We start from the raw sequence: 26,306 nt of genomic DNA on the forward strand, positions 1-26,306 counted from the left end.
ACTGATATCTAAAAACAAATATTGACAGGATTAACAAAAACACATTACTGTTTATAAACCTATAAACTAAAAATAAGAATTAGAAAGAAAAACGTTTAGAAGCAATCCTGAATTATAAAGGTCTCTCATATACAAAGAACCAGAGGTTTACTTTACTCTCCAAAAGAAGATTCTGTCCCTTTTTGGCCTTGCCTCTCCTGTACATACTTTTTAAGAAGTTGGAAGTTATATGCTGACTACTTTAGCATTACTGAATGTAGCTGTGTTAAGAGGGGGGAGGAAATGATGATGTATAGAAGACTAAATGAAAAATGGTGAAAATTTCCTCCACTCTAATGCAAATAAATGCTCACCTCCAACACTCACTGAACAAATGCAACTTTAGAAAACATTAATATTTAAACCTCAGGATACACAAACCAAGGGGTAAAATATACAGAAATTTTGTTTATATAATTAGGCTATTTCAAAGAGGAAATTCTAAAAAGTAAAACTTTTAAGTTTTCAAAGAGAAAGAATCTTTTGTACACTAAAGTCTGGGAAAAAAATGCTCAAGCAAATATAGGTTCTTTTGCTAATTAAACATCTAGGACAGTAACTGAAGAACCCCACAATCTCAGAGTTGGAAGGGCTTGCCAGCCTTTATGTGCACAAGACTATCCTTTCAAACTAGATAAGTGGCTGGTCAACTAGTCATTATCTTGAAAACCTCCAATAAAGGCAGAGTAAATCATAGTAAAACTTCAGTGGAGGAAGACTACAATAAAATAATGTGAAATAAATATTCCGTAGTTTTTGGTAAAAGACCATCTGATGGCTGGGTAATGATTTATGTTGTTCTTCCCCTTCTCATTTATAACTTAACCCAAGCCTCCTACGCTTCTGCAGGGTTTACCAATTCTGTACTTTGTATTTTCCCTATGTCAATACTTCCAGATTAATCTTTTCATCTGAACTCCAGATATATATACATATCTTCAGCTGCCTACTGGTTAGATCCATTTGCAGTTCATATCATTTCAAATTTAAGATTCACCATATCAAACATATCTCTTCCTAAATGGCACCACCACCCAAATTACCTAGACCTTATGCTCTCCTTATCTGAATCCATCCTTTATACTGTTGCCAGACTAAAACTAAATTTCCATAAGACTAATCACTTTACTCCTCAATTCAAAGTTTCAATATCTCTGTATTTTCTAAAATGAGAAGTCCGAATTCCTTCTAAGATGTTCCATTTCTAGTCAGAACAGGTCAATCTTCTAATAGTTTCATAATGTTGAATGAGAATTCTTTTAGCCTTAGTTTTCTCATGTAGAATGTAAATAATAACACTTCAACTCAAAACACATTTATTTAAAAAAAGAATGTGGAAGACACTGTGCTACACACCACAAAGTAAGGCTGTTGGGATCAAAGGAGCTAATGGATATAAAAATATACTTTATAAGTAAGGTTGCTACCTAAAACAAAAGCTATTAATATTTCATTACAATATATGAAAGTTTTTTCTAGTAAGTTCCAAATGTGTTGCATATTTTGAAATCTTAGTCAAAATATAGTAACACTATTATCTCATAAATTTCTATTTTTAAATCCTAAGTGAAATTAGTAATAACATGAAATGGATAGTAAACAAAAGTCTTCTGAATAGTCTTTCACTTACTATTCTCTATTTTAAGTGGAAATACATCAAATAATAGATTTAACCATTGAGTGATAGAATGTATGACCAAAGGGTACTAGGAAACTACAACCGATTCAGGCGCAATGATAGCTGTAGATCATTTTAAATGTGATGTTCCCATAATCTTATTTTTAGAAATCATTTTAGAGGAGTGAAGACCAGCTAACAATATATGAACCATATCATATGTTTTGATTAATTATAATAAAAACAAAACAAAATCCATAATCCTCCATCTCTTGGTGTTAGCAGTGGGGATTTGAGCCCAAACCTTTCTTCCAAAGACATCCTTGCAACAATTTTCCCAAGTCTTCACATCCCTCTACCTTGATGATGCCAAGCCCAATTAAGTGTATGGGTGATCATGAAAAAAAGAAATACAGATGACCAAATTTATAATGGACAGACTTCAGGTCAGAGGATGAGTGTGATAATAGGTTTCTAAGCAGACAGTTCATTGCAGTTTACAAAATTCTTCAACACATACATTTTGCTTGATCTGTCGAAAAATATTGTGAGAAGCTGTATTCGAATGTGAGGAATCCAGAATATATCTATTAGATAAGGCTTTCAGGCACTTCTTACAGGACAGTTTTCTCATCATGCTTCAGTTTTTTGAGGTTAAATGACTTATCCAGGATAACACAGCTAGTAAGCCTTGGAGCTGAGATTTTAACACAGATCTTTCTGATGCCAATTCTAGCACTGAACTATGCCATGCTACCTAAAAAGTTCAGTTTACTATTATTACTATTTCTATTTTATAATTTAGAAAGCAGGCTCAGAGTCTTATCTAAGGTCACACAGCACAAAACTTAATGATGGTAGTTAAAATAACTTCATTTTCTACATTATATACAAAGACATTTGGGGCCTCATATGAAAATGCAAATATGCAATGATACAGCTAGCTCTAAAATCCAAAAATTTTCTATCTTGGAGCTGTTTTCTTCCCTATCTTTAAAAGATTTCCTGAGATGCTGGTGTAAGATTGAATGTTCTCAATAGTTCTGGTGAAGATTTAATAAAACAGGATATACATCCTCTCTTGCTACTGCGGTTATGTTTAATCCCATCTAGTGAATTATCAGAAGCTCTAGTAAACTATTTAACGTTTACTTCCAACATATCAACAAATCAAAATTGAAATTAGATGTCAAAATAAACTTTCTCACATGGAAGAGTTTTGATCCACAATTTCCTAGAGGGTGATCATACCTGTCGGATGATGTTGGGCTAATACCAAGAGGAGCTTCTACTGGCTTCTCTGCTGGTTTCTCTTCCTTAGGAGCACTAGTAGGTACAGGTTCACAAGCTGCTGCAGCTGGTGTTGGAGTGACAGATGTAGGTGTAGGGGTGGGAGCCAAGGCAGGAGAAGGAGTTGGGGCTTGAGCCACAGATGCTGCTGTAGATGAACTAACTGTAGTAGTGGTAGCAGGATTTGACTGTTGAGTTGTAGAAGGTGATGGTGTTGAAGTAGCTGCTGCTTTCGGCTAAATGAATAAAAACAAAATCAAATCTTAAGACAAAGATACACCATTTTCTCCATTACACTATACTACTACAAGAACCACCACTTTAGGGGCAGCTAGGTGGCGCAGTGGATACAGCACCGGCCCTGGAGTCAGGAGGACCGAGTTCAAATCTGACCTCAGACACTTTAACACTTACTAGCTGTGTGACCTTGGGTAAGTCACTTAACCCCATTGCCTACCCACAAAACAACAACCAAAAAACCCAAAACCCACCACTTTACTTAGAAAACATCACACACTAAATAACTTCCTGCATACTTTAAACTTTTTTGGTGAGGCAATTGGGGTCACACAGCGAGTAAGTATCAACTGTCTGAGACCGGATTTGAACTCAGGTCCTCCTGACTCCAAGGCCAGAGCTCTATCCACTGAGCCATCTATATGCCCCTTAAAATTTAATTCTTAACTTTAACATTAGTTTTAGTTCTCCAAGGAATGCTATTGTGAAATAAGCTTACCTATAATTGGATAAAAACACAATTTAACCTCTACCCTTCTGGGATCCCACAGAAAGACCACTCTAATTTTGGACAATGAAAACACAATTTCATCTAGATAAGGTGTCAAACATTCTACTCATGTCACTCAAGGTTGATTAACATACAAGGAGAGTATATGAATATATATATATATATATACGAACAGTATACACATTTACTCAAACTGATTTGCATTAATTCTCCATGTCTATAGCATTCTGCTTCAGTGAGCCTTCATTTAAAAAAAAAATTTAGTTTTGATGTTACTAAATTAATTTAAAACAACAACAAAAAAAACAAGTTAAATCACTGCTTTATATTGTAAAATATATACTTCTAAAAAAATGAAGCCTATATTACTTAATTTGAAGACACTAAGGTTATAGCAAACAAAAGTTTCTGTAGGAAAATAATCTGACTTGGCTTTTATTTAAGCCAAATGCACCCAACTTATGGACAAGGATTTAGCCTCCATACCTGGCATTTCATTAGTAGTAGGGACTAACTGTTGTGGAAAATTCATCTCCCAGCCCACCCCTCAAACCCCACACAGAATATAATCCCTTTAACTTCCACTGTTACAGAGTTGCATGGGGGTACTGAGGGGTTAAGTGCCTTGCTCATATCACATAACTAGGTATTAGAAGGAAGCCTTAAAATCAGATCTTCCAGAATGTCATGCTGTCCTTTTAAAATATAAATATAAAAAAAATGATGTTTAATATCCTCACTAATTATCCTACATTACCACTCTTTTAAGGAGGAAAAAATACTAATATTTACTGCAAACTAACAGGTTTTACATATCCTTTTTGATATGTGATATAGAATATGTTTAATTCCATACTTTGAGACCCCATGATTACATTGGTATCAGTGTTCCCTCTCCCTGTCCTTGCCATCCCAAACTCTGGAATAACTTAGTGATCTTCACTGGTAGTCTAGTCCTAACCTGACAAGACTTGCCATAGCTGCACACCACTGCCCTAACTTTCAAAAATGAAGGGTGACTCAGCATCATGATGAGGAACAGGGTGGTGATAGGTTTAAACCTACCAAATGTGCCATTAAAAACAAATTTATAGTTGGCTTATCAAAATAAAGGTTTCAAACAATCATGCTCATAAGGTAAAGCACAGTTGATCTTCAACTAACTAGCATTTTTCTGAAGTGGAAACCAGAAGATATCATGGAGACTGGGGAAAGGAATAAAATAATCACACAAAGTTCTACCCTTCAGTAAGTACCAGGGACATGCATATCTCAAGATCCTTAAACGCCAAAGGTAATTAAATATTTTGAGGTAGAAGCAATACTTTAAAGTCATTAGCCTAAGGGGAGAGAAAGAATCATAAAATTTTTGTTTCTGTAAGCTATCTATGGAGGGGAAAACAGAACTGCTTTGACTCTTCTTTAATTCAGTTGGTAGACACAGAGTTGACTATATTTGTACTATCTCTCAGGTTCAACTATGTTGTAAATGTAGGGGAAAATAACATTTACATGATCTTCCCTTTCCTACCTCTGTACCTTTGCAGAGATTGTCTCCTACTCTTGGAATGGTTTCTCTCTTCAACGTCCTCTCATCAAATCATTATTGGCTTTCTCCAAAACATACCTCCCCCAGAAAGTCTTTACCAATATATCCTGTCTGCCTCCCCAAACCCCTGCTTTCCTCAAATTACTTTGTATTTACTTGGCATATGTCTTGTATAGATTTAATAATATACATATTACGGCCCACTTCCCATCAAAATGTAAATACCTTTAGAGTAGACACTGTTTTCTTTATCTTTATATAATCTAGCACAGACTAGTATCAGATGCTCAAATGCTTAATGAATTGACCTCCTTAAAGAAAGTTCTAGATAACTGCCCAAGTATCCAACACAATAATTTTACACATAGGAAAAACTTAATACACTAAAATCCTGAGTACATCTAGAGTCCTTCTGGATAGTTAATTATTCTAGAAAGCTGGGAGCGTTTTCTTTGAAGCAGCATAATTTAAACTTTAACCATGCTGGATAGAAATCTTCTTAAATTCATTTCATACATCAATGTATTCTTAAACAGTATAATGAATATAAATTAACCATTTCTTGACAACTTGAATTAGTATTGTGTACATTAATTATACTGTGTAATACCAAACAGTTTGCTTTTGCATTAAATTATCATCTAGATTTTTTGATCAGTTCTTTCATGTGTAGTAGAGAAAAGATCACAGGGTATCACAGACTTATAGCTGGAAGGTATCTTAGGATCACATGTAGATCTAAAACTGGAAGTGACCTCAAAGGCATCCAGTCTAATCTCTTCATTTTACAGATGTGGAACTTACAAGACTCATGTGCCACTCAAAGTCACGCAGTGGGATATGAACCTACAGCCTCCCTCCAAATTCTGTGTTCTTTCTTCTGTACCTTGCTCACTCCAGCCCTGGAGTGAAGTTGTTCAAGTGCTGCCTCATATATATGCTAGCTTTGTGACCGAGTGCAAGTTACTTAACTTTTTAATGTTTTAAGCCGATGAGTTACAGCGGGGTTGGCAACTTGCACAATAGAGGTAGAGTTTCCCTTTAAATCACAGATCCAGATGTCCCTCTCACTTCTCCCCAACCCCTCCAAATCTCTTTCCTTGGGATGTAGCTTCAGCTCTAAATTCCTCTGCTACTGGCAACTCCTTTCCTTTCCAATTGGTTGTTTTGCAAAACATATAACTAACTTTTATAGTGTATGTAAATTAAGAATTAAAAGTATATTCTCTCTTATGAACAAACCAAGCTTTTAGTAAGCAGCTTTTGTTTTTATTTTGCCATGTATCTGGATATTAAGAGAGATTTTTCATTTATTTCACAGTTCAAGGTGTCACACAGACGAGTGGAGTTGTAAATACCTGAATCCCAGACAGATGAGGAATTGTAATACAATACAAAACGGGAGGGAAAACCCAATATGCTACTAAATTAAAATGTTATGATGGCAGAAACTGTCTTATTTAAACTTTCTGTCTCTCAAAGCAGCCTACCACAGCACTCTGCACATAGTTGGCCTTTAAAAAAATCTTTGTGGAAATGAATACAGTAATTTAGGACATGCCTATAAAAAATGTTACTCCCACCTAAGAAGTCTGCCCCACAATATATTCTCTTTTCTTAAAACTTAATAGTATTTAATGGATATGTACATGAACACAACAAAATCAATTTGTTAATATGGTTCTGAACTAGATCCATAATTATGAACTACATTACATGGAAATGTTACACTGCACTCAAAACTGATGTTACAAGTATTCAATGACAAAATTTTCAGCTTAAACTCTGCTATATACCCTGCAAAACAATTTTAAATTTTAACCCATTTCCTCTCCCTTAAACAATTACATTTCTTTTACCCCAAAGACCTCCATCAATCTTTTTTTTTCCCCTCTGATTAGAGCGTTTGCCAGTGCTTTGGAGACCTATTTTCTCCAAATAAAGAGTATGAACACTATCTCCACATAAATTCCAATTTTTTGTTCATCCCTGAGAAAAGAGAAGTGTTGGGGGCCCTCTGTTTTATGGAAAATTTTTCTTTAAATGAATCTAGTTTTTCCTTGATGTTAAATCCATTAAATCATAATTTTCTCATCTAAGACTTAAATATCCTGTTTGCTAATTTCTTTTGTCTACTAGCTCTTAGTTCCCATTTTGGATGCAATTTGCTTTGTTGTTATTCTCACTGACTAGAGAACATGAAGCTTTTTGTCTTTAAGAATTAATGAGACAATTAAATATGATTTAAGCTGATTCTTTAATGTGACCTGCTAATTTCAAAATAAAGCACACGTGTCCCAATTTTTATAAGCTTACCCTTTTCATGGCTATACAGCAAATTCCTCTATTTTAGCAAAATCCATGACCTCAGAAGATTTGCCAAGGCAGTAACACTAACTGTAAATATGTAAAATCATTAACTGTATTATCACTCTGGTGTAAATTGTTATAATCTGTGACATATCTACGGCTTTATTATGCTCATTTATAATGAATAAAGGTGTAAGTAAGGTGAATTTTAGGATGTGTAAGTGGGATTGTTTATTCCTTTTTATATAATAGTTCCAGGATCTTAGATAATATTTCCCATGAATTATGGTTGAAAACTTCTCCACCACTCTTGCACAGTGAGACATAGGGATGATATGTGATATTTACTATGCTTGTGCTGAATGACAATATTGCTAAAGTTAACCTGGAAACTTAAGGTTGGCAAGATGCCTTCTTTGTCTGTTGCCTTACAAACAAAGTTGGCACTGGTCAGCGAGTGGAGAACCCATTTTGGGATTTGGGTAATGCACAGAGGAATGTACGTACCTGCCTTGATTGGCCCCCATCAAGGCTTGCGGGGAATCTCTGTTTGCCTCAACCAGCCCCCACTGAGGCTTAGGGGACTGGTAGTCGTAGCTCCAATCATTCGGGCCCTGCCACCCCCCCCCCCAAAGAGTGGTTAGGGAATGGTGTAGGAGTTGGAGCTCCTATTATCAGCAACTCCTTTTGAGAAGGCTAGATTAGAATAAAGTAAGCTTATTTAACCCCTCTGAAGCTGTCTTCCTGTCTGACCAGATCAAAAAGTGAACCTATGTTAGAGTGAACCTGTTAGTGTTAGAAGCCTTCCTGTGTTCTCCTGCCCAACAAATGGTGTCACCTGTATGTTTACCTGTGGAATAATACTGAAGGATTTAGATTAATTTTATACACATACGTAGCATACTCACACACAAAATAATAGGTCAAAACTTACTTTTGTCACCATAACCACCACAAAGTTCTTCTCATCAATTTTGTACTCTTTGAGAGCAGTATCATCATTGAGGATTTTGCCTAGTGAATTAAAAGAAATTCAATGAAGTAAATGAATAGTTTACCTTACTTATGTTAAAGCTGACTAAGCAGGTTAGTCCAAATGATTAAAAAGGCATATACAATACAAGCACAATTTATTGAAAAGTCTTTAAATATTGACTGACATGAATGATACCCAACAACCTCAAACATTTAAATTTTGGGCTCGGGTAGGGAATTCAAAGAGCATCTAACACTTGCTGCCCTAAACTATCCCTTAATCAAAATTTCATATACTTTTCTCTACATTACGGTTCTTAACTTCTTCTATCCCAGACTAACAAAAATAGAGGCACAGAAGAAACTATTCAATAATTTCTAACTTCCTAAGTGAACTATAGCATACAAAGGAGGGGGGGAAACTTCTACAAACTCTCCTTTTTAAGATGGACAAAACCACAAATATGGCATTAATGAATACTGTCAGATCCACAACTTCAATATAATTTATGTAAATTATTTATGTGCAAGTTTGCCATATAGACAAGAGATATAAATGTTGATTAATGATTAAGCTAATGATAGTTTCATTTTTGCTCCTGCACTGCCATTAAGCTACAACAGGGACAAGACCCCAAACTCAAATATCTCACCAAATGGTGCCAAGCAAAATGGTTTGGGCTAAAACTAATCTATGGGCTTTTTACCCTATTATATTTAAGATTACTGGGAACAGAGTGGCCAGCCTTATTATACCCAACCTTCCTCACTCCCTACAAAACACATTCCTATTTTAATATTAAAATAAATTAGATTCTTTGTGTTTTACTGATAATCTAATCCAATTTCTCTCTCCAATGCAAAGATATAATTACTATGTTAGTACAAATTAGTTTGGCTTTCTTCATGTAGCTGTATCCCTAACACTTGTCACCCACATCCTAAATGGAGGCTGTTAATACCAGTTCAAAAACTATGAAGGATCAATGCTCCTAAGGTAGCCAGAACTGAATTGACCTAAATGTTCTGTCTTTTATACAGAACTCTGTTATATTTCCTCTCATCAAATCATTATTGGCTTTCTCCAAAACATATCTTAGGTATTAGCTCCCCCAGAAAGTTTTTACCAATGTATCCTGTCTGCCTCCCCAAACCCCTGCTTTCCTCAAATTACTTTGGATTTACTGGCAAAAACAAAAAGATATTTTCAAGCAAAGTTTAAAATCTTAAAAAAAAAAAACACTTCATGGAAGGCATTAGGGTACAGAATGTGGAATTTGGAGCTGGAGAACCTGAGTCTGAATCCTAGCCCTGCTATTTACTACCTGTGGGATCTTAGGCAAGCCAGATAACTTCTCTTGACTCAGAGTTTCCTTCTCTATAAAGTTGGACTAGATGAGCACTAGGTCCTTCCCTCTTCCAAATCTATGGCAAATCTATGGCTATATGACCACAAAAAATATATACCTTAGAGGTGCAAAGCACTGTGTCAAAAATTTCATTTTAAATTAGCCTAACATGAACAGGTCAAATCAGAAACCATTTACACACTTCTAATTCAAGTAATCAGTTAGCAATGTAGTAGCTATAAAACCTCTGTAGAGGATCCGACCAACGTATTGGTGGCATCCTCTATAATTCTGTTTTTTATTTTTAATTTTTAAGATTTGATTGGTATCAGAACAGCACCCAGTAAGACAGTACAGTGTATAGAGTACTGGACTGGAATCAGTCAGAAGTCTTGGATTCAAAACTTGGCTATACCAGTTACTATCTTATAAACTTGAGCTACTCGGCTTCTCTGAGTCTTAGTTTCTTTACCTACAAAATAATGAAGTTCAACAAGATTTTGTTAACTTTATAGAATTTCAGAGATGGAAGAGGACCTATAAGCAAATTAGTCAAAATTCATACTTAATGTTATCATCCTTTCGATAATATGCATATGGTTTATGTCCAACACGATCTAATTATCTTTAAGGACCCTTCCAGACCTAATATTCTGTAATTCCATAAACTAATTTTTATATTATTTCCTACAATGCAATGTCCATTTTGGAGGATACAAGTTGAAACAATGCAACCAAATTAAAAACTCCCATGATAGTTTAGAGGCAAACTAACAGAAATGTTGATTTTAGGAAAGAATATCATGGCATAAAAGCAGTGTCTAATTTAAAAGCAGTACTATCTAGTTTGATTTTCTGAATGTATGCTTTTAAAAAAGAGAATCAAAGTCTTTTCTTTTGATATTTTATTATACTTGCTTATTTTGGCTTAATTAGTATAAAATTTGTTTTTTAAAAAGATACAAAATCACATTTACCATAAAAATAATGCATTTTTCAGTAATTTCACCCAAGGGAACTTGTTATTCTTCTGGTGAACTCTAATCAATGAGTAATACCAATTTAGAGCTTTTCACTTAGGTCTTAGCACTTTACAAATTTTGTTTTGTTTTTTTAAAGCAATACATAACCTACGACTTGCCAAAGCTTGGAAAATAAATTCCTTATTTGCTTAAAGACATGTAATTCTTTCTTTTTTTACTTTAACCATTACAAAACATGAATAAATTTAATTTTTACAAAGAATTAGGACAGAAGGAGAATTCTTTACACATAAAATTAAAGAGTTGGCCGAGAAGAACTTTAAGGTCCTTTCTAGGAGAATCTATAATCTAGAAAACGATGGGCTGGACATTATGAGCTTCTAAGGAAGGTCCTTTCTGGCTTTTAACATTCTGTGTCCTTTTTCCTTAATTATTTAATAATAGAAAATGCCTCAGTAAAAAATACATAGAAATCTTAAGGATTATTTAAATATTTTCTTCACAACTTTGACTTAGCGTTTCTGTTAAAAAAAAAAAAACAAACGGTAGGGGCATCTAGGTGGCTCGGTGGATAGAGCTCTGGCCTTGGAGTCAGGAGGACCTGAGTTTGAATCTGACCTCAGACACTTGACACTTACTAGCTGTGTGAACCTGGGCAAGTCACTTAACCCTGATTGCCTCACCAAAAAGCAAAAAGTAGATAAAAATAGGATCTTATTGTATTGTTATTAATAGCATATGAGAAAAGAAATGAAATACAATTCATTGACTTTATTGCTTCCTGATAGTGTGGTTAAGATGGTCTTAAGAATAAAAAGTCGAAACAGAAAGCTACAATAACACTTTATAAATATCTTCAAATTTCAGGCATATTGTTCCAGGCACATACCACCAAAAACAATTGAAAGTTGGCCATTAAACTATTCCAAATAATAGGGTAACTGACAATGTCTTAAATATTAATTTACTCCTGTTCTTTCATTTACTCAACAACGTGAATAAAAATATTCTGTGATATATCAGAACTTCAGGCAAGAGTGAAATGGACTAAAGAGTAAATAAACTTTTGCTAAAAAAAAAAAAACAAACCTTTAAGTTGTCCAACATATGTCCCCAAACACATAAAGAATCTGCCCAGTGCAATAGCCAAAGGTAGTATCAATAAAGGTTCTCTTTCTTCCCACTTAATTAGAAGCTAATGTTTCTCCTAAAATGAAAAGTTAAGCCAAAAGCAAAATCTATCACTTCCTAAGAAAAAGCGGTAGATGAATCTTTTCAAGTGGAGGAAGATTCTCTCCAAGCCTTTAATAGCAGAAAGTAAAAGAAGAATTAAGTTGAACTACTTTTCCTATTCTATTATTACCCTCATTATTGACTATTTCTCTAGTCTACTGATATAGCCCTATACTTCCAAGGTTCAACAACGAGATTAGGACGAAGCTCCTTTTTGCATATAATCACAGAAACTAAGAAAAGGGCTTCAGAAGCCATCGAGGGCAATCTACACTTAAAACAAGAATCCCCTCTTAACTGTGAGAAAGTGGAAAGAATAGATATTTTGTCTGAAGAAGAAAACACTAAAAGGTGGGGAAAAGGATAAAAGAGTTGTCCTTTGAAGGGCTCTCATACAGAATGGAATTAAATTTATTCTGCTTGAGATCAGTAAAGACCTAGGAACAAAGGACAAAAGCCACAAAAGGACAGATTTAGGTTTAATTTAAAGGGAAAACAAAAACCAAAAACCACTTCCCTGTTAGTGTATTCTTCAAGTGGAATGAGCTGCCCCATTGGAGGTTTTCAAAATAAAGTCTGGAAATTCAAATTTTTGGTGCTCTTTTTGTTTAGAAGTTTGAAACAAGTGGCCTTTTGGGGTTCCTAACAACCTTTGAAAGTAATTTAACACACACACACACACACACACACAAAGTTTAAAAAAAGGGGGAAAAATATGCAATTTAAGCTACATATTTATAAGAGATCTATAAATGAAGTATCCTTTGAACTACAATTTTTGTACAGATGGAGTGAAAAAGTTGATGTGTTTCAGAAAGCCAAAAGTTCAAAACACAGGAGTGACATCTATAAAAAACCCTTCAAAAGCACTGATGGACTGAATGATTTGTGCCGAAAATCTTGGGAAAACACCCAAGAGATCACCTAAAACCTCAGAGTACCTACAGAATAATTTCTTTTAAATGACTTTATACCATAGACCTTATTACTTTGAAAAGATACAAACTAGCACTATCAACAGATTCACAGATAAGATTATAGAAGCTTATTAGGAAAAAATAGGCATGTCTGGGGCATACTCAACTTCTTAGGGGCTACATTTAGAGGGAAAATATGCTTAAAAAAAAAAAAGACTTAACATGTACATAATTCCTTTAAGGTATATACCCAAATGCCAATTTATTTTTAGTAGCCATTAAAGTTCATAACACTTGAAAAAAATTTTTTTTATTTTTAAAATATTCTTCAGATCTTCACTTGCTTCCGTGTTTTATTTTTAAAATGAACAAGAAACTTTTTTGGACTTTCTGAAAGTTTTGCCTTCAATATTAGAAAGGTACAGATAATATTACGTTGATGCCAGTGAATCCATTATTCAACTCAAAATCCATTACCTATTTCTTTCAACTATATTCCAAAACAATCAACAAATGTTAGTGTTCCACTGAAAAAGATGTAATCATCGGTTTTAGACAGACATACTCAAATCTGCAATAGCAGAAGATCCAACAAACTAAAAATTCAAACTCCTGGAACTAAATAAGATCTAAACAGTAAAAACCAGCTCACATAAGAGAAGGAGACCTTCAGGATGAAAGACTAGATCTGAATTTATCACTGCAGTTTTGAAGAATAAGCTGTCATATTTCAAGTATAAGATCTTTAATTACAATGACCTTAGAGCTCCGCAAAAGTGAACAAAAGCACATGGAGACTGCTATAAGCAGAGTGCTTAAGGTCATTTAAAATGGATAAAACCAGTAATGATAAAACATACAGCACTCTTACCTCTAAGTTAAATGGTATTTAATATACTCACTATGTACAGTACAGATAATTTTACGTATACTACTTAATAGGTTTAAAGACAAGAAAAAGCAGAACCAGAAGTACAATAAAAATAATGTATACAGTGAAGTTTATACATTGATTTCTTCATAATGACTTTGTGAAGTTGATAATTTTATTTTTTTCATTTTATAGCTCGTACAAGTAAGATATCTTGTTCACACTCACACAATTAAGTTTCTAAGGTGAGAATCAGGGTTTCCTAACTACAAGTCCAAAATTCTATCTATTATGCCATGCTGCTACCTCTCAGAACTGGATGCTAATTCCAAATCTGCCGCTAGCTAGGCATGTAAGATGCGCAAGTTACTTAACTTTCTATGCCTCCGTTTCTCTACATGTATATCTTTCTACTTGTTACACATAGTTGTTTTTAGGGATAAAATAAAATAATATATATTTTTAAAATGATTTTGTGTAAACAAAGAGAAACACACAATGCTTGATACTACTGAATGTGAGCAGGAGACTGGTACAGTAGGGAGAACTAGCCTCACAGTCAGGAAGAACTAAGTTCAATTACCACCTCTGACATGCTGTGTAGCAAGGGGGTATCAAGTGCCCTGGGTAATTCTCTAAGACAAAGCTGCAGAGCAGTTACCAAATATTGACTGGCAGAGGGAATTTTCTACTGACAGAAATTTCTTACCCTAATGAAAGCATGGGTTTAGATTTTCTAAAAAATCTACTGAATATAGGTTGCTCCTAAATATAGGCCACATCTCTACAGTGAAAGTTCTTTGAAAGAAAAAAAGCATATAGGATAAGGGAAACTATAAGTATAACTTATTGAAAGGAATATTAAATATAAACAAAATAATTCTACTATGAAAGTTGGTCAGTTGAACTGGACAGGGTCTGCAGGTGCTGAAGAGACCTGTCTTGACAAAGGCAAGCAGGAAGGGAACTAGGAATAACATCTCACTTATTACTGAAGGCTAGAGGCAGGGTATACAAAACACATTAAAGCACAATCATACAAGAGCCTTCTCTTAATGTTTCCAAGTAGAATTGAGTGCATCAGAAGATAAGAGGTTCAACCAAATGAGTTAAGGTAATGTGAATTTAGCTGTGACATACAAAAAAAGATAAACAGGCTGCTGGCTTTTTTTTTTAATGATCTGACCTCTCTCATGTTTATAAATAAGCTTTAAAAAAGTTTTTCATCCTAAAAATTAGTCAACATGCTGATTTTTTTCCCAAAGGCCACATTTGGGTGTATTAAATATTTAGGCAATTCATAAGTGTTTTTTTATAACTAGTCTGCAAATTTTTTTTCTGGCTACAGTATTGCTGTTATGTTCAGGCCCATTTTAAAGTTAACAGTTTTAGTATTTTGTACCAAAGAATTCATTATATGATTTTGTTTCTTTTGTTGGTTCTTAGTCTTCATTGTCTCAGAAAGAAAAGAAAACTCCAGACAGAGATTCTCATGGCAAGGAACCATACAGCTAAAAAGAACAAAAGGAATAGAAAAAGGAGAATACAATTCGTGGTCTTGTACTTCTCTTAATGCAATCCTCCCTTGTTATCATCATCATTTGTCCACCAAGGTTCATGTTATATATTCTTACCAGATTCTGAGAAAAAGTCTTTGTTTCCCTCCTGGAGAACAGCAAAGGGAAAACCAAAAGCGGAGCTTACCTTGGGGGAGTCAAGAAATTTGGAAAAGGTAGCCTACAGGCCATCTGAGGGCTATTTAATCCTTTCAATGAAACCAAGTCCCAAAATTCTATAGAGTAGGCCACCATAATGATTAAGTGATATAAAGGGTGTCCCAAAAAACTCTTGAGAGCTTAAAGCCACACTAAGACTTTGGAGACATGCTATATTCTTTGCCATCCTTAAAATATTAAATCAGTATTTTCCAAAGTATCAACCAGGTAAAAGGATGGAAGACAAAAGTGGGAGAAAAAGGAAGTAGGCAAAGAAACTTCTGAGACAAAAAGTAAAATCAAATTAAAATTAAAGCTTCAATGTCAGTAGCAAATAACAGGAAAAGGCCTTCTAAAAGGAGGTAAATCCTAAAACGCCTGCAATCCAAAACTGTGTAATAGCAGGGATTAGAATGGTGTTTCAAAGTTTCTGAGTTGCACACTGAACCCTAATAAAGTATATCCATTTGTAAAAGCATTGCTTTTTGGTGTTAAAACTATTATTTCTATGTGCCAATTCTTATAAAGAAGATTATTTTAAGGATAACCATTCTTAATATAGACAACTTGTAGACTGTTTCTGTTGTAATCAATAATTCATAGGATGTAATTAATTACCTGCATAAATTAATTTTTGGCCTGCTACTGGAAAGGCATCCTTTCCCTTTTCAGATTCAATCTTCTCTTTCAGTGCCTTAACCTGTAGGAAAAACAAACGGTTAATTTCCTTGCATCTACCCAAACTGAGTACAGAATTGTGGCATTAGTTATAAGATACAAAAATTTACTTCACTTCATTTTTAATAATGTAACAGAAGACTGAATTTTTAAAGTGGTTTTATGGAAAAGTCATATTATTTTTAGTTACACAGCATACTTTACAAAAGTAGAATGTTTCTTTGACAACCGATTCCTACAACTTCCTAAAATTAGGTCTAAAAGCAATGCATTTGAGGTTTGATATGCAAGATTTTGACCAAAGACTAAACCCAAGTTATTAACCTTATACTTTTCCCTGAATATATCCAGTCTTTCTGTAGTGAAAGAACAAACAGAATTATGTGCTCCAGAATAAGAGGGGACAGAAAAGGACCTTGTATTTTCCAAACCTCATTCACAAGAACAATTTATGCATTAACAACAGTATCACAGAGACAATCAATTTTGATCAATACAACAATCAACCACGGTTCCAGAGTACTTATATGCCAATGTGGATTTTTCTGGTTTGACTACACATTTTATAAACAAGGGAAAACACTACTGTAGCCATATTGGAGATAAAGGAAAGGCTGGAGAGTGAGAAGGTAGATCTTCATAAAAAAAAAAAAGAAAATCAAAACTTCATTCACTTCTAACAACCACCTTTTGAGATATGATCACTGTCATTTTGGAGGAAAAGAAGCTGACTAGAGTTACACTACACATTTTTAGTAAAGTCTAGTATTAGGTTCAGTAATCTGAGGCCATCACTCTAAGCCAGTGGTGTCAAGCTCAAATGGAAACGGTATCCCACGAGCCAATATGGCAGAGTAAGAAGTAAGTCGTTCTTACCCTCCCTTATCAACCTCTGAAAGCCCAGAAAATATAGCCCTAGGAAAACCCTAGAACAGGTGAAGCAGAAGAAAGATGGGGTACAGCAGTCCAGTAGCCCAGGTAGCTTGAGGGATTAATGGAAAAGGCCCCCCTTACCCTGGAGGAAGGGGAGCAGTACTGAATGGGAGGCATCCCAGCAATCTAGTGGAAATCCCTATCTCAGCATGCCAGGAGGAGATCCTGAAACCCAGGTGGCAGAGCAGGCAAAAACCAACACCTGGACCCCTGAGTGCCTCAGTGAGGGAGGGGGAACTGGTGGAAACCAACTGAGAAAACCACCAGATGCCTCAGCATTCTACAGCAGTCTCCCAGTGCCTCAGCAAAACTCTATGAAGTGCTTCAAGGAGCCCTAAACATCCTGTAACATCCATCTGAAAGGAGCTGAAGAAAGTGAAAGGACAGGAAAAGCAGGCAATGTCCAGGACCCAGACAACCCAATCCAACCCCTGGAGTTCCAGTGTTGCTGATTCCAGCCAAACACCAGGTAAGCTGCCAGAACCCTACAGCCTCCAACTGCCAACATCTGAGGCCCCAGCACACAAAGCCAGTGACCAGGCCCTAGGCTCCCAACACAAGAAGCTTCAGTCAGTGCCCTCTGCTTCCCAGCAGGAGAGCTCAATCTCTTCAAAGGCCAGGAAATAAGCAAACACCATCAGCAAAAAGAAACACACCATAGATTCATATTATGAGAACAGTGAAGATCAAGGCAGAAATTCTAAAGAGCACAACATTATCAACAAACCCACATCTGGATCCTCAAATGGGAATATGAACTGGTCGGAAGCCCAAAAAGCCTTCTTAGAAGAACTCAAGAAGGACTTTAAAAGTCAAATGAGAGAGGTAGAAGAAAAATTGAATGCAAGAGAGTCAATAGTTTGGAAAAAGGACAAAAATTAACTGTAGAAAACAAGACCTTAAAAAATACAATTGACCAATGGGAAAAAAAAGTACACTGAAGAAAACAAGTCCCTAAAAAACACAATTGGCCAAATGGGGAAGGAGATACAAAATCTAATAGAAGAAAACAATGTGTTAAAAATTAGAATTGGGCAAATGGAAGCTAATGACTCTGAGATCAAGAATCTAACAAACAAAAGAATGAAAAAGTAGATGAAACCGTAAAATACCTCATTGGTAAAATAACTGACCTGGAAAATCGATCCAGGAGAGACAATTTTAAAATTACTGGTCTACCTGAAATATCACCATGAAAAAAAGAGTCTGGAAAGTATCTTTCAGGAACTCATAAAGGAAAACTGCCCTGAGGTCTTAGAACCAGAAGGTAAAATAGCCATAGAAAGAACCCACCCATCATCTCCTGAAAGAGATCCCAAATTGAAAATGCCAAGGGATATAGCAGCCAAATTCCAAAATTACCAGGTCAAAGAGAAAATACTGCAAGCAGGCAGAAAGAAACAATTTAAATATCATGGAACCACAGTCAGGATTACACAGGACCTTGCAGCTTCTATGTTAAAAGACCATAGGGCGTGGAACATGATATTCTGTAAGGCAAAGGAGCTTGAATTACAACCAAGGATCAGCTACCCAGCAAAAATGAGCATTATCTTTCAGGGGAGGAGATGGATATTCAATGAAATAGGGGACTTCCAAACCTTCCTGATAAAAAGAACAGAGCTCAACAGAAAATTTGATCTTCAAATACAAGACCCAAGAAAGACATAAAAAGGTACATGGGACAGAAAGATATAACATGTTGTTAATAAGGGCAACATTCCTACAAGGGACGATGACACTTGTAACTCTTGAAAACTATATTTAATAACAGCTACATTAAAGGGGTATACATAAAGGGGGTGAATACAAGTTGACTTTGATGTAATGATAAAAAAAAAATCTAATCAAGTGGGTTAAATGGATCCAAGTAAATGGATTAATCTGATCTAAGAAAATGTACTAAGAGAAAAGGAAAGGAGGAGGCAGACAAGGGTAAATTATATTACAGGAAAAGACATAAAAAAACCTATTATAGCAGAAGGAAGAAGGGAGGGAGATGAGCATTGTTTGAACCTTACTCTCATCAGATTTGGCTCAAGAAGGGAATAACATAATTAGTTAGGTATAGAAATCTAACTTGCCCTATAGGCAGTAAGAGGGAAAAGGGGAAAGAAAAGGGAGGGAAAAAGTAGTAAGGATAAAGGGGAAGAAAAGGGAAGGGGCTAACAGAAGGGAGGTGGGACTGAGGGAGGTGGTGGTCAAAAGCAAAACACTAGTGAGAAGGGAAAAGGAGAAAGGAGAAAGAAAAGCATAAACAGGGGGGAAAAAGGATAGGAAGAAATACACAGATTGTAATCATAACTGTGAATGTGAATGGGATGAACTCATTCCATAAAACGGAAGGGAATAGCAGAATGGATTAAAAACCATAATCCCACAATATGCTGTTTACAGGAAACACATCTGAAAAAGAGCAACACACAGGTTAAAAGGCTGGAGCAGAATGTATTATGATTCAGCTACAGAAAAAAAAAGTAGGGGTAGCAATCCCTATCTCAGAAAAAGTAAAAGCAAAAATAGATCTTATCAAAAGAGATAAGGAAGGAAACTACATCCTGTTAAAAGGCACCACAGACAATGAAGTAATATCATTACTAAACACATATGCACCAAATGGTATAGCATCCAAATTCTTAGAAGAGTTCAGGGAGTTACAGGAAGAAATAGACAGCAAAACTACACACTAGTGGGGGACCTCAACCTCTCCCTCTCTGAACCAGAGAAATCTAACCACAAAATAAGAAGTTAAGGAGGTGAACAGAATACTAGAAAAATTAGCTATGACAGACCTCTGGAGAAAACTGAATAGAGATACAAAGGAATATACTTTATTCTCAGTAGTACATGGCACGTAACACAAAAAATGACCATGTATTAGGGCATAAAAACCTCTCAATCAAATGCAGAAAGGCAGAAATATTAAAGCATCCTTTTTCAGACCACGATGCACTAAAAATACATGTAATAAAGGGCCATGGAAAGACAGACTAAAAAATAACTGGAAACTAAATAATCTAATCCTAAAAAATGATTGGATCAAACAACAAATCATAGAAACAATCAACAACTTCAATTCAAGAGAATGACAATAATGAGACAACATACCAAAACTTATGGGATGCAGTGAAAGCAGTTCTTAGGGGAAGTTTTATATCTCTAAATGCTTACATGAATAAAATAGAAAAAGAGGAGATCAATGAATGGGGCATGCAACTAAAAAACATAGAAAAAGACCAAATTAAAAATCCCCAATTAAACACCAAATTAGAAATATTGAAAACCAAAGGAGAAATTAAGAAAACTGAAATTAAGAAAACTATTGAACTAATGAAAAGGGTGAATCCACCATCAAGGAAGAGGAAATTAAAACAATTAGGAACTGTTTTGCCCAACTGTATGTCAATAAATATGACAATCGTAGTGAAATGGATACATATTTACAAAAATATAAATTGCCCAGATTAACAGAAGAGGAAGTAAAATACTTAAATAACACCATCTCAGAAAATGAAATTGAACAAGTCATTGATGAACTCCCTAGGAAAAAATCTCCAGGACCAGATGGATTGACAAGCAAATTCTATCAAACATTTAAAGAACAATTAATTCCAATGCCATATAAACCATTTGGGAAAATAGGTGAAGAAGGAATCTTACCAAATTCTTTTTATGATACAAATATAGTGCTGATACCTAAACTGGGAAGAGTCAAAACAGAGAAAGAAAATTATAGACCAATTTCCCTAATGAATATAGATGGAAAAATTTTAAATAAAATAGTAAAAGATTACAGCAACTTATCACAAGAATAATATATACTACGTGAGAAACAAGTAAAAGAAGTAGAGGAAAAACTGGGAAGAGAAATGAGAGTGATGCAAGAAAATCATGAAAAACAAGTCAACAGCTTGCTACAGTAGACTTCAAAAAAATACTGAAGAAAATAACACCTTAAAAAACAGCCTAACCCAAATGGCAAAAGAAGTCCAAAAAGCCAATGAGAAGAATGCCCTAAAAAGCAAAACTGGCTAAATGAAAAAGGAAGTTCAAAAGCTTACTGGAGAAAATACTTCCTTAAAAATTAGAATGGGGCAATTGTAAGCTAGTGACTTTATGAGAAATCAAGATACTGCAAAACAAATCCAAAGAATGAAAAATTAGAAAACGATGTGAACTATCGCATTGGAAAAACAACTGACCTGGAAAATAGATCCATGACAGATAATTTAAAAATTATTGGACTATCTGAAAGCCATGATCAAAAAAAGAGCCTAGACATCATCTTTCAAGAAATTATCAAGGAAAACTGCCCTGATGTTCTAGAACCAGAGGGCAAATAGAAATGGAAAAAAATCCACCAATCACCTCCTGAAAGAGATCCATAAAGGAAAACTATGAATATTGTAGCCAAAATCCACAGTTCTCAGGTCAAGGAGAAAATATTGCAAGTAGCCAGAAAGAAACAATTCAAGTATTGTGGAAAAACAATCATGATAACATAGAATTTAGCAGCTTCTACATTAAGGGACCACAGGGCTTGGAATATGATATTCTAGAAGGCAAAAGAGATAGGATTACAGCCAAGAATCACCTACCCAGCAAAACTGAGTATAATCCTTCAGGGTAAAAAAATGAACATTCAATGAAATAGAAGACTTTCCAGCATTCTTGATGAAAAGACCAGAGCTGAATAGAAAATCTGACTTTCTAATACAAGACTCAAGAAGAACATGGAGAGGTAAACAGAGAAGAAAAATCATAAGAGACTTATTAAGGCTGAACTGTTCACATTCCTGCATGGAAAGATGATGTTCATAACTCATGAGACCTTTGTCAGTATTAGGGTAGTTGGAGGGAAAAAAACCATATGTAGATAGATAGATAGACAGACAGACAGACAGACAGATAGATAGACAGACAGACAGATAAAGAGCACAGGGTGAGCTGAAAATGAAGGAGTGATATCTGCAGAATAAAATTAAGGAGTGAGAGAGGATTACACTGGGAGAAGGAGAAAGGGAGAGGTAGAATAGGGTAAATTATCTCACATAAAACAGACCAGAAAAGACTTTTACAGTAGATGGGAAATAGGGGAAGTGAGAGGGAATGAGTGAATCTTATTCTCATCAGATCTGACTTAAGGAGGAAATAGCATACACACTATTTTATGGAAATCTATCTTACCCTACAGGAAAATACGGGAGGAAGAAGGCAAAAGAGCAGGGGAATGATAGAGGGGAGGGCAGATTGGGGGAGGGGGTAATCAGAAGTAAACATTTCTGAGGAGCGACAGAGTTAAAAGAGAGAATAGAATAAATGGGGGATGGGACAGGATTGAGGGAAATATAATTTTTCACAACATGGCTACGATGGAAGTGTTTCACATAACTACACATGTATAATCTGTATCGAGTTGCTTGCCTTTTCAATGAGGGTAGGTGGGGAAGGAGGAAGGGAGAAAATCTGGAACCCAAAGTTTTAAAAACACATGTTTAAAAAAACTGTTTTCACATTAATTGGTAAATAAAAAATACAGGAAATGAGGTATAGAAATCTATCCTGCCCTACAGGAAAATAGAAGGGGATAAGAGAAGTGGGGGGGAGACACAGAAGGGAGGGCAGATTAGGGGAAGGGGTATTTAGAATGCATGCCATCCTGGGGTGGGGGGAGGGATGAGATGGGGAGAAAATTTCGAACTCAAAATCCTGTGGAAGTGAATGCTGAAAACTAAAAATAAATTAATAATAATAATAATAATAATAATAATAATAATAATAATAACAACAACACACTATGACCAAGTAGGATTTATACCAGGAATGCAGGGCTGGTTCAATATTAGGGAAAGTATCAGCATAATTGATCATATCAACAACAAAACAGAAACCACACGATCATCTCAATAGATGCAGAAAAGGCTTTTGACAAAATACAATACCCATTCCTATTAAAAACACTAGAGAGCGTAGGAGTAAATGGAGTCTTCCGTAAAATAATAAATAGTATCTACCTAAAACCTTCAGCAAGTATCATATGTAATTGGGACAAGCTAGAAGCATTTCCAGTAAGATCTGGGGTGAAACAAGGATGTCCATTATCATTACTGTTGTTCAATTTTGTATTAGAAACGTTACCTTTAGCAATAAGAGTAAAAGAAACTGAAGGTATTAGAATAAGCAAAGAAGAAACAAAGCTATCACTCTCTGCAGATAATATGATGATAGACTTGAAGAATACTTGATGAAGAATCCTAGTTGATCCTACTTGAAATAATAAACAACTTTAGCAATGTTGCAGGCTATAAAATAAACCCACATAAATCATCGGCATTTCTACATATTACCAACAAAGCCCAACAGCAAGAGGTAGAGCAATTCCATTTAAAGTTATTGTAGACATTATAAAATTATAAAAAGGCGTCTACCTCCAGAAACAAACCCAGAAACTACACAAACACAATTACAAAACAGTTTTCACACAAATAAAGTCAGATCTAAATAATTTGAAAAACATCATTTGCTTATGGGTAGGCTGAGCTAAAATAATAAAAATGACAATTCTACCTAAGCTAATTTACTTATTCAGTGCCATACCAATCAAATTACCAAAAAATTTAGAAAAAGCAATAAGATTCATTTAAATAACAAAAGGTCCAGAATATCAAGGAAACTAATGAAAAGAAATGCAGGGAAGGTGGCCTAGCCATTCCAGATCTTAAATTGTATTATGAAGCAAAACTGCTTGGTACTGGCTAAGAGACAGAGTGGTAGATCAGTGGAATAGGTTAGGTATAGAAGACACAGTAGTCAATGACTACAGTAATCTACTGTCTGATAAACCCAAAGACCCCAGCTTCTGGGATATGAACTATTTGACAAAAACTGCTAGGAAAACTGGAAAAGACTATGGCAGAAACTAGGCTTAGACCAAAATCTCACACCATATACCAAAATAAAGTCAAAATGGGCTCATAATTTAGATATAAAGGCTAATACTATAAGCAAACAGGGGAGAGCAAGGAATAGTTTACCCTGTGAGAGAAGAATTCATGACCAAACAGGAGATAGAGAACATTACAAAATGCAAAATGGATAACTTTGATTACATTAAACTGAAAAGTTTTTGTGCAAACAAAGCCAATGTAACCAAGATTAGAAGGAAGGTAGAAAACTGGGAAACAATTTTTTACAACTAGTCTTTCTGATAAAGGCTTCATTTCTAAAATATATAGAGAATTAAGTCAAATTTATAAGAATACAATCATGCCCCAATTGATAAATGGTCAAAGGATATGAACAGGCAGCCCTCAGATGAAGAAATTAAAGCCATCTAGTTATATGAAAAAATACTCTAAATCACTGTTGATTAGAGAAACGCAAATCAAAACACTTCTGAGGCACCACATCACACCTATGAAATTGGCCAACATGACAAAACAGGAAAATGATAAATGTTGGAGAAGATGTGGAAAAACTGGAACACTAACGCATTGTTGGTGGAGTTGTGAAATGATCCAGCCATTTGAGAGCAATTTGGAACTATGCCCAAAGAGCTATAAAAATGTGCATAGCCTTGGATCCATCAATAGCACATCTAGAGTTATATCCCAGAGAGATCATACAAATGGGAAAAGGACCCACATGTACAAAAATATTCATAGGAGCTCTTTTTGTGGTGGCAAAGAATTGGAAATTGAGAGGATGCCCATCAATTGGGGAATGGCTGAATAACTTGTGGTATATGAATGTAATGGAATACTATTGTGCTATAAGAAATGATGAAAAGGCTGACTTCAGAAAAACCTGGAAAGACTTGTATGGTTTGATGCTGAGTGAAGTGAGAAGAACCAGAAAAACATTGTACACAGTAACAGCCACATTGTGCGATGACTAACATTGATAGACTTAACCCTTCTCAGCAGTACAAGGATCTAAGACATCTCCAAAGGCCTCAGGATAGAAAATGCTATCCACAACCAGAAAAAGAACTATGGAGTTTGAAGGCAGATCAAAGCATATTATTAGCTATTATTTTTCTTCTGCTGTGTTTTGTTTCCTCTTTCTGCTGGTTCCTCCTATTCTAATTCTTACTTACAACATTATTAATGTGAAAATATGTTTAATAGGAATGTGTATGTATAGCCTATATCAGATTGCATGCCGTCTTGGGGAGGGAGGTGAAGAAAGAGGGGGAGAAAAATTTTAAACTCAAAAGCTTATGGAAATGATTGTTAATAATTCAATAAAATTAATTAAAATTTTTAAAAAAGCAAAGAAATGGGATCCCCTACATAAGGGGATTAAGATAGGATACTGGCAGTTTTAAAATACAGTATTATCTGTTTTATTGTATTATTTACTTTATTAAATACTCCCCAATTGCATTTTAATCTAGTTTAGGTGGCACTCAGAAGCATCACGGGCCTGAGTGATGTGGTCTACATTTTAGACACCTCTGCTCTAAGTCATACATGCAGCATAAAACTAAGATGTGTCAAACACTTAATGAACTAACAAAAACTACTCTCATAAAAATATTTTCTGATGTTATTTTATTCCATTTAACTTGCAAAGTATTTGATACCTTTTAAACACTTAGTACTTTACCTAAAACACTCAGTACTAGACGGGTACATACAATATGGGTATGAATAGAAAGTAGTTCAATCTGGTCAGGGCATACATACTTCAATTAAACTGAGAAGCCTAGAATATTATAGGGCTGGGAATAAGTGATGCCATTTTGAAACACTGATGTCCACATCTGCAAATATTCCTTAAGGGTTTCGTAAGTATTTGTAAAAGTAGGGAGAAGGCACACACAAGCGACTTGGTGCTGGAGGGGATCAGTTAGAAGAGACCTCAGAGATCATCTAGTCCAACCCCCTCATTTTACAGCTGAGGAGACTGAGGCCAGGAAGGCTAAGTGACTTGCCCACAGTCACATATGTAGCAAAACATAAGAAGCTGGATTCGGCCTTTGACTCCACTGTTTTTTCCACAGTCTCCATGCTACTTCTCATTTTGGACCTGAAAATGTAACTCACTCTAAAAATATATATATATTGTACGTGTGTGCGTGACTTCAACATCAG

At 35.2% G+C, this 26,306-nt stretch overlaps 1 protein-coding gene across 2 annotated transcripts in view; it reads right to left on the bottom strand.

Annotated features, from left to right (window-relative positions):
* Positions 1-26,306, bottom strand: part of RAD23B (RAD23 nucleotide excision repair protein B) — a 98,521-nt gene that overhangs the window by 38,317 nt on the left and 33,898 nt on the right. For both annotated transcript variants that reach the window (XM_021002220.2, XM_021002221.2), the window contains exons 2-4: positions 16,216-16,297; positions 8,489-8,568; positions 2,909-3,183 (exon numbers count right to left, since the gene is read on the bottom strand). In XM_021002220.2, the coding sequence (XP_020857879.1) occupies positions 2,909-3,183; positions 8,489-8,568; positions 16,216-16,297 (437 nt within the window). The remainder of the gene's footprint in view (positions 1-2,908; positions 3,184-8,488; positions 8,569-16,215; positions 16,298-26,306) is intronic.

This window comes from Phascolarctos cinereus, unplaced genomic scaffold (genome assembly GCF_003287225.1).
Source record: "Phascolarctos cinereus isolate Bilbo 61053 unplaced genomic scaffold, phaCin_HiC Scaffold_4;HRSCAF=312, whole genome shotgun sequence".
NCBI lineage: Eukaryota > Metazoa > Chordata > Mammalia > Diprotodontia > Phascolarctidae > Phascolarctos > Phascolarctos cinereus.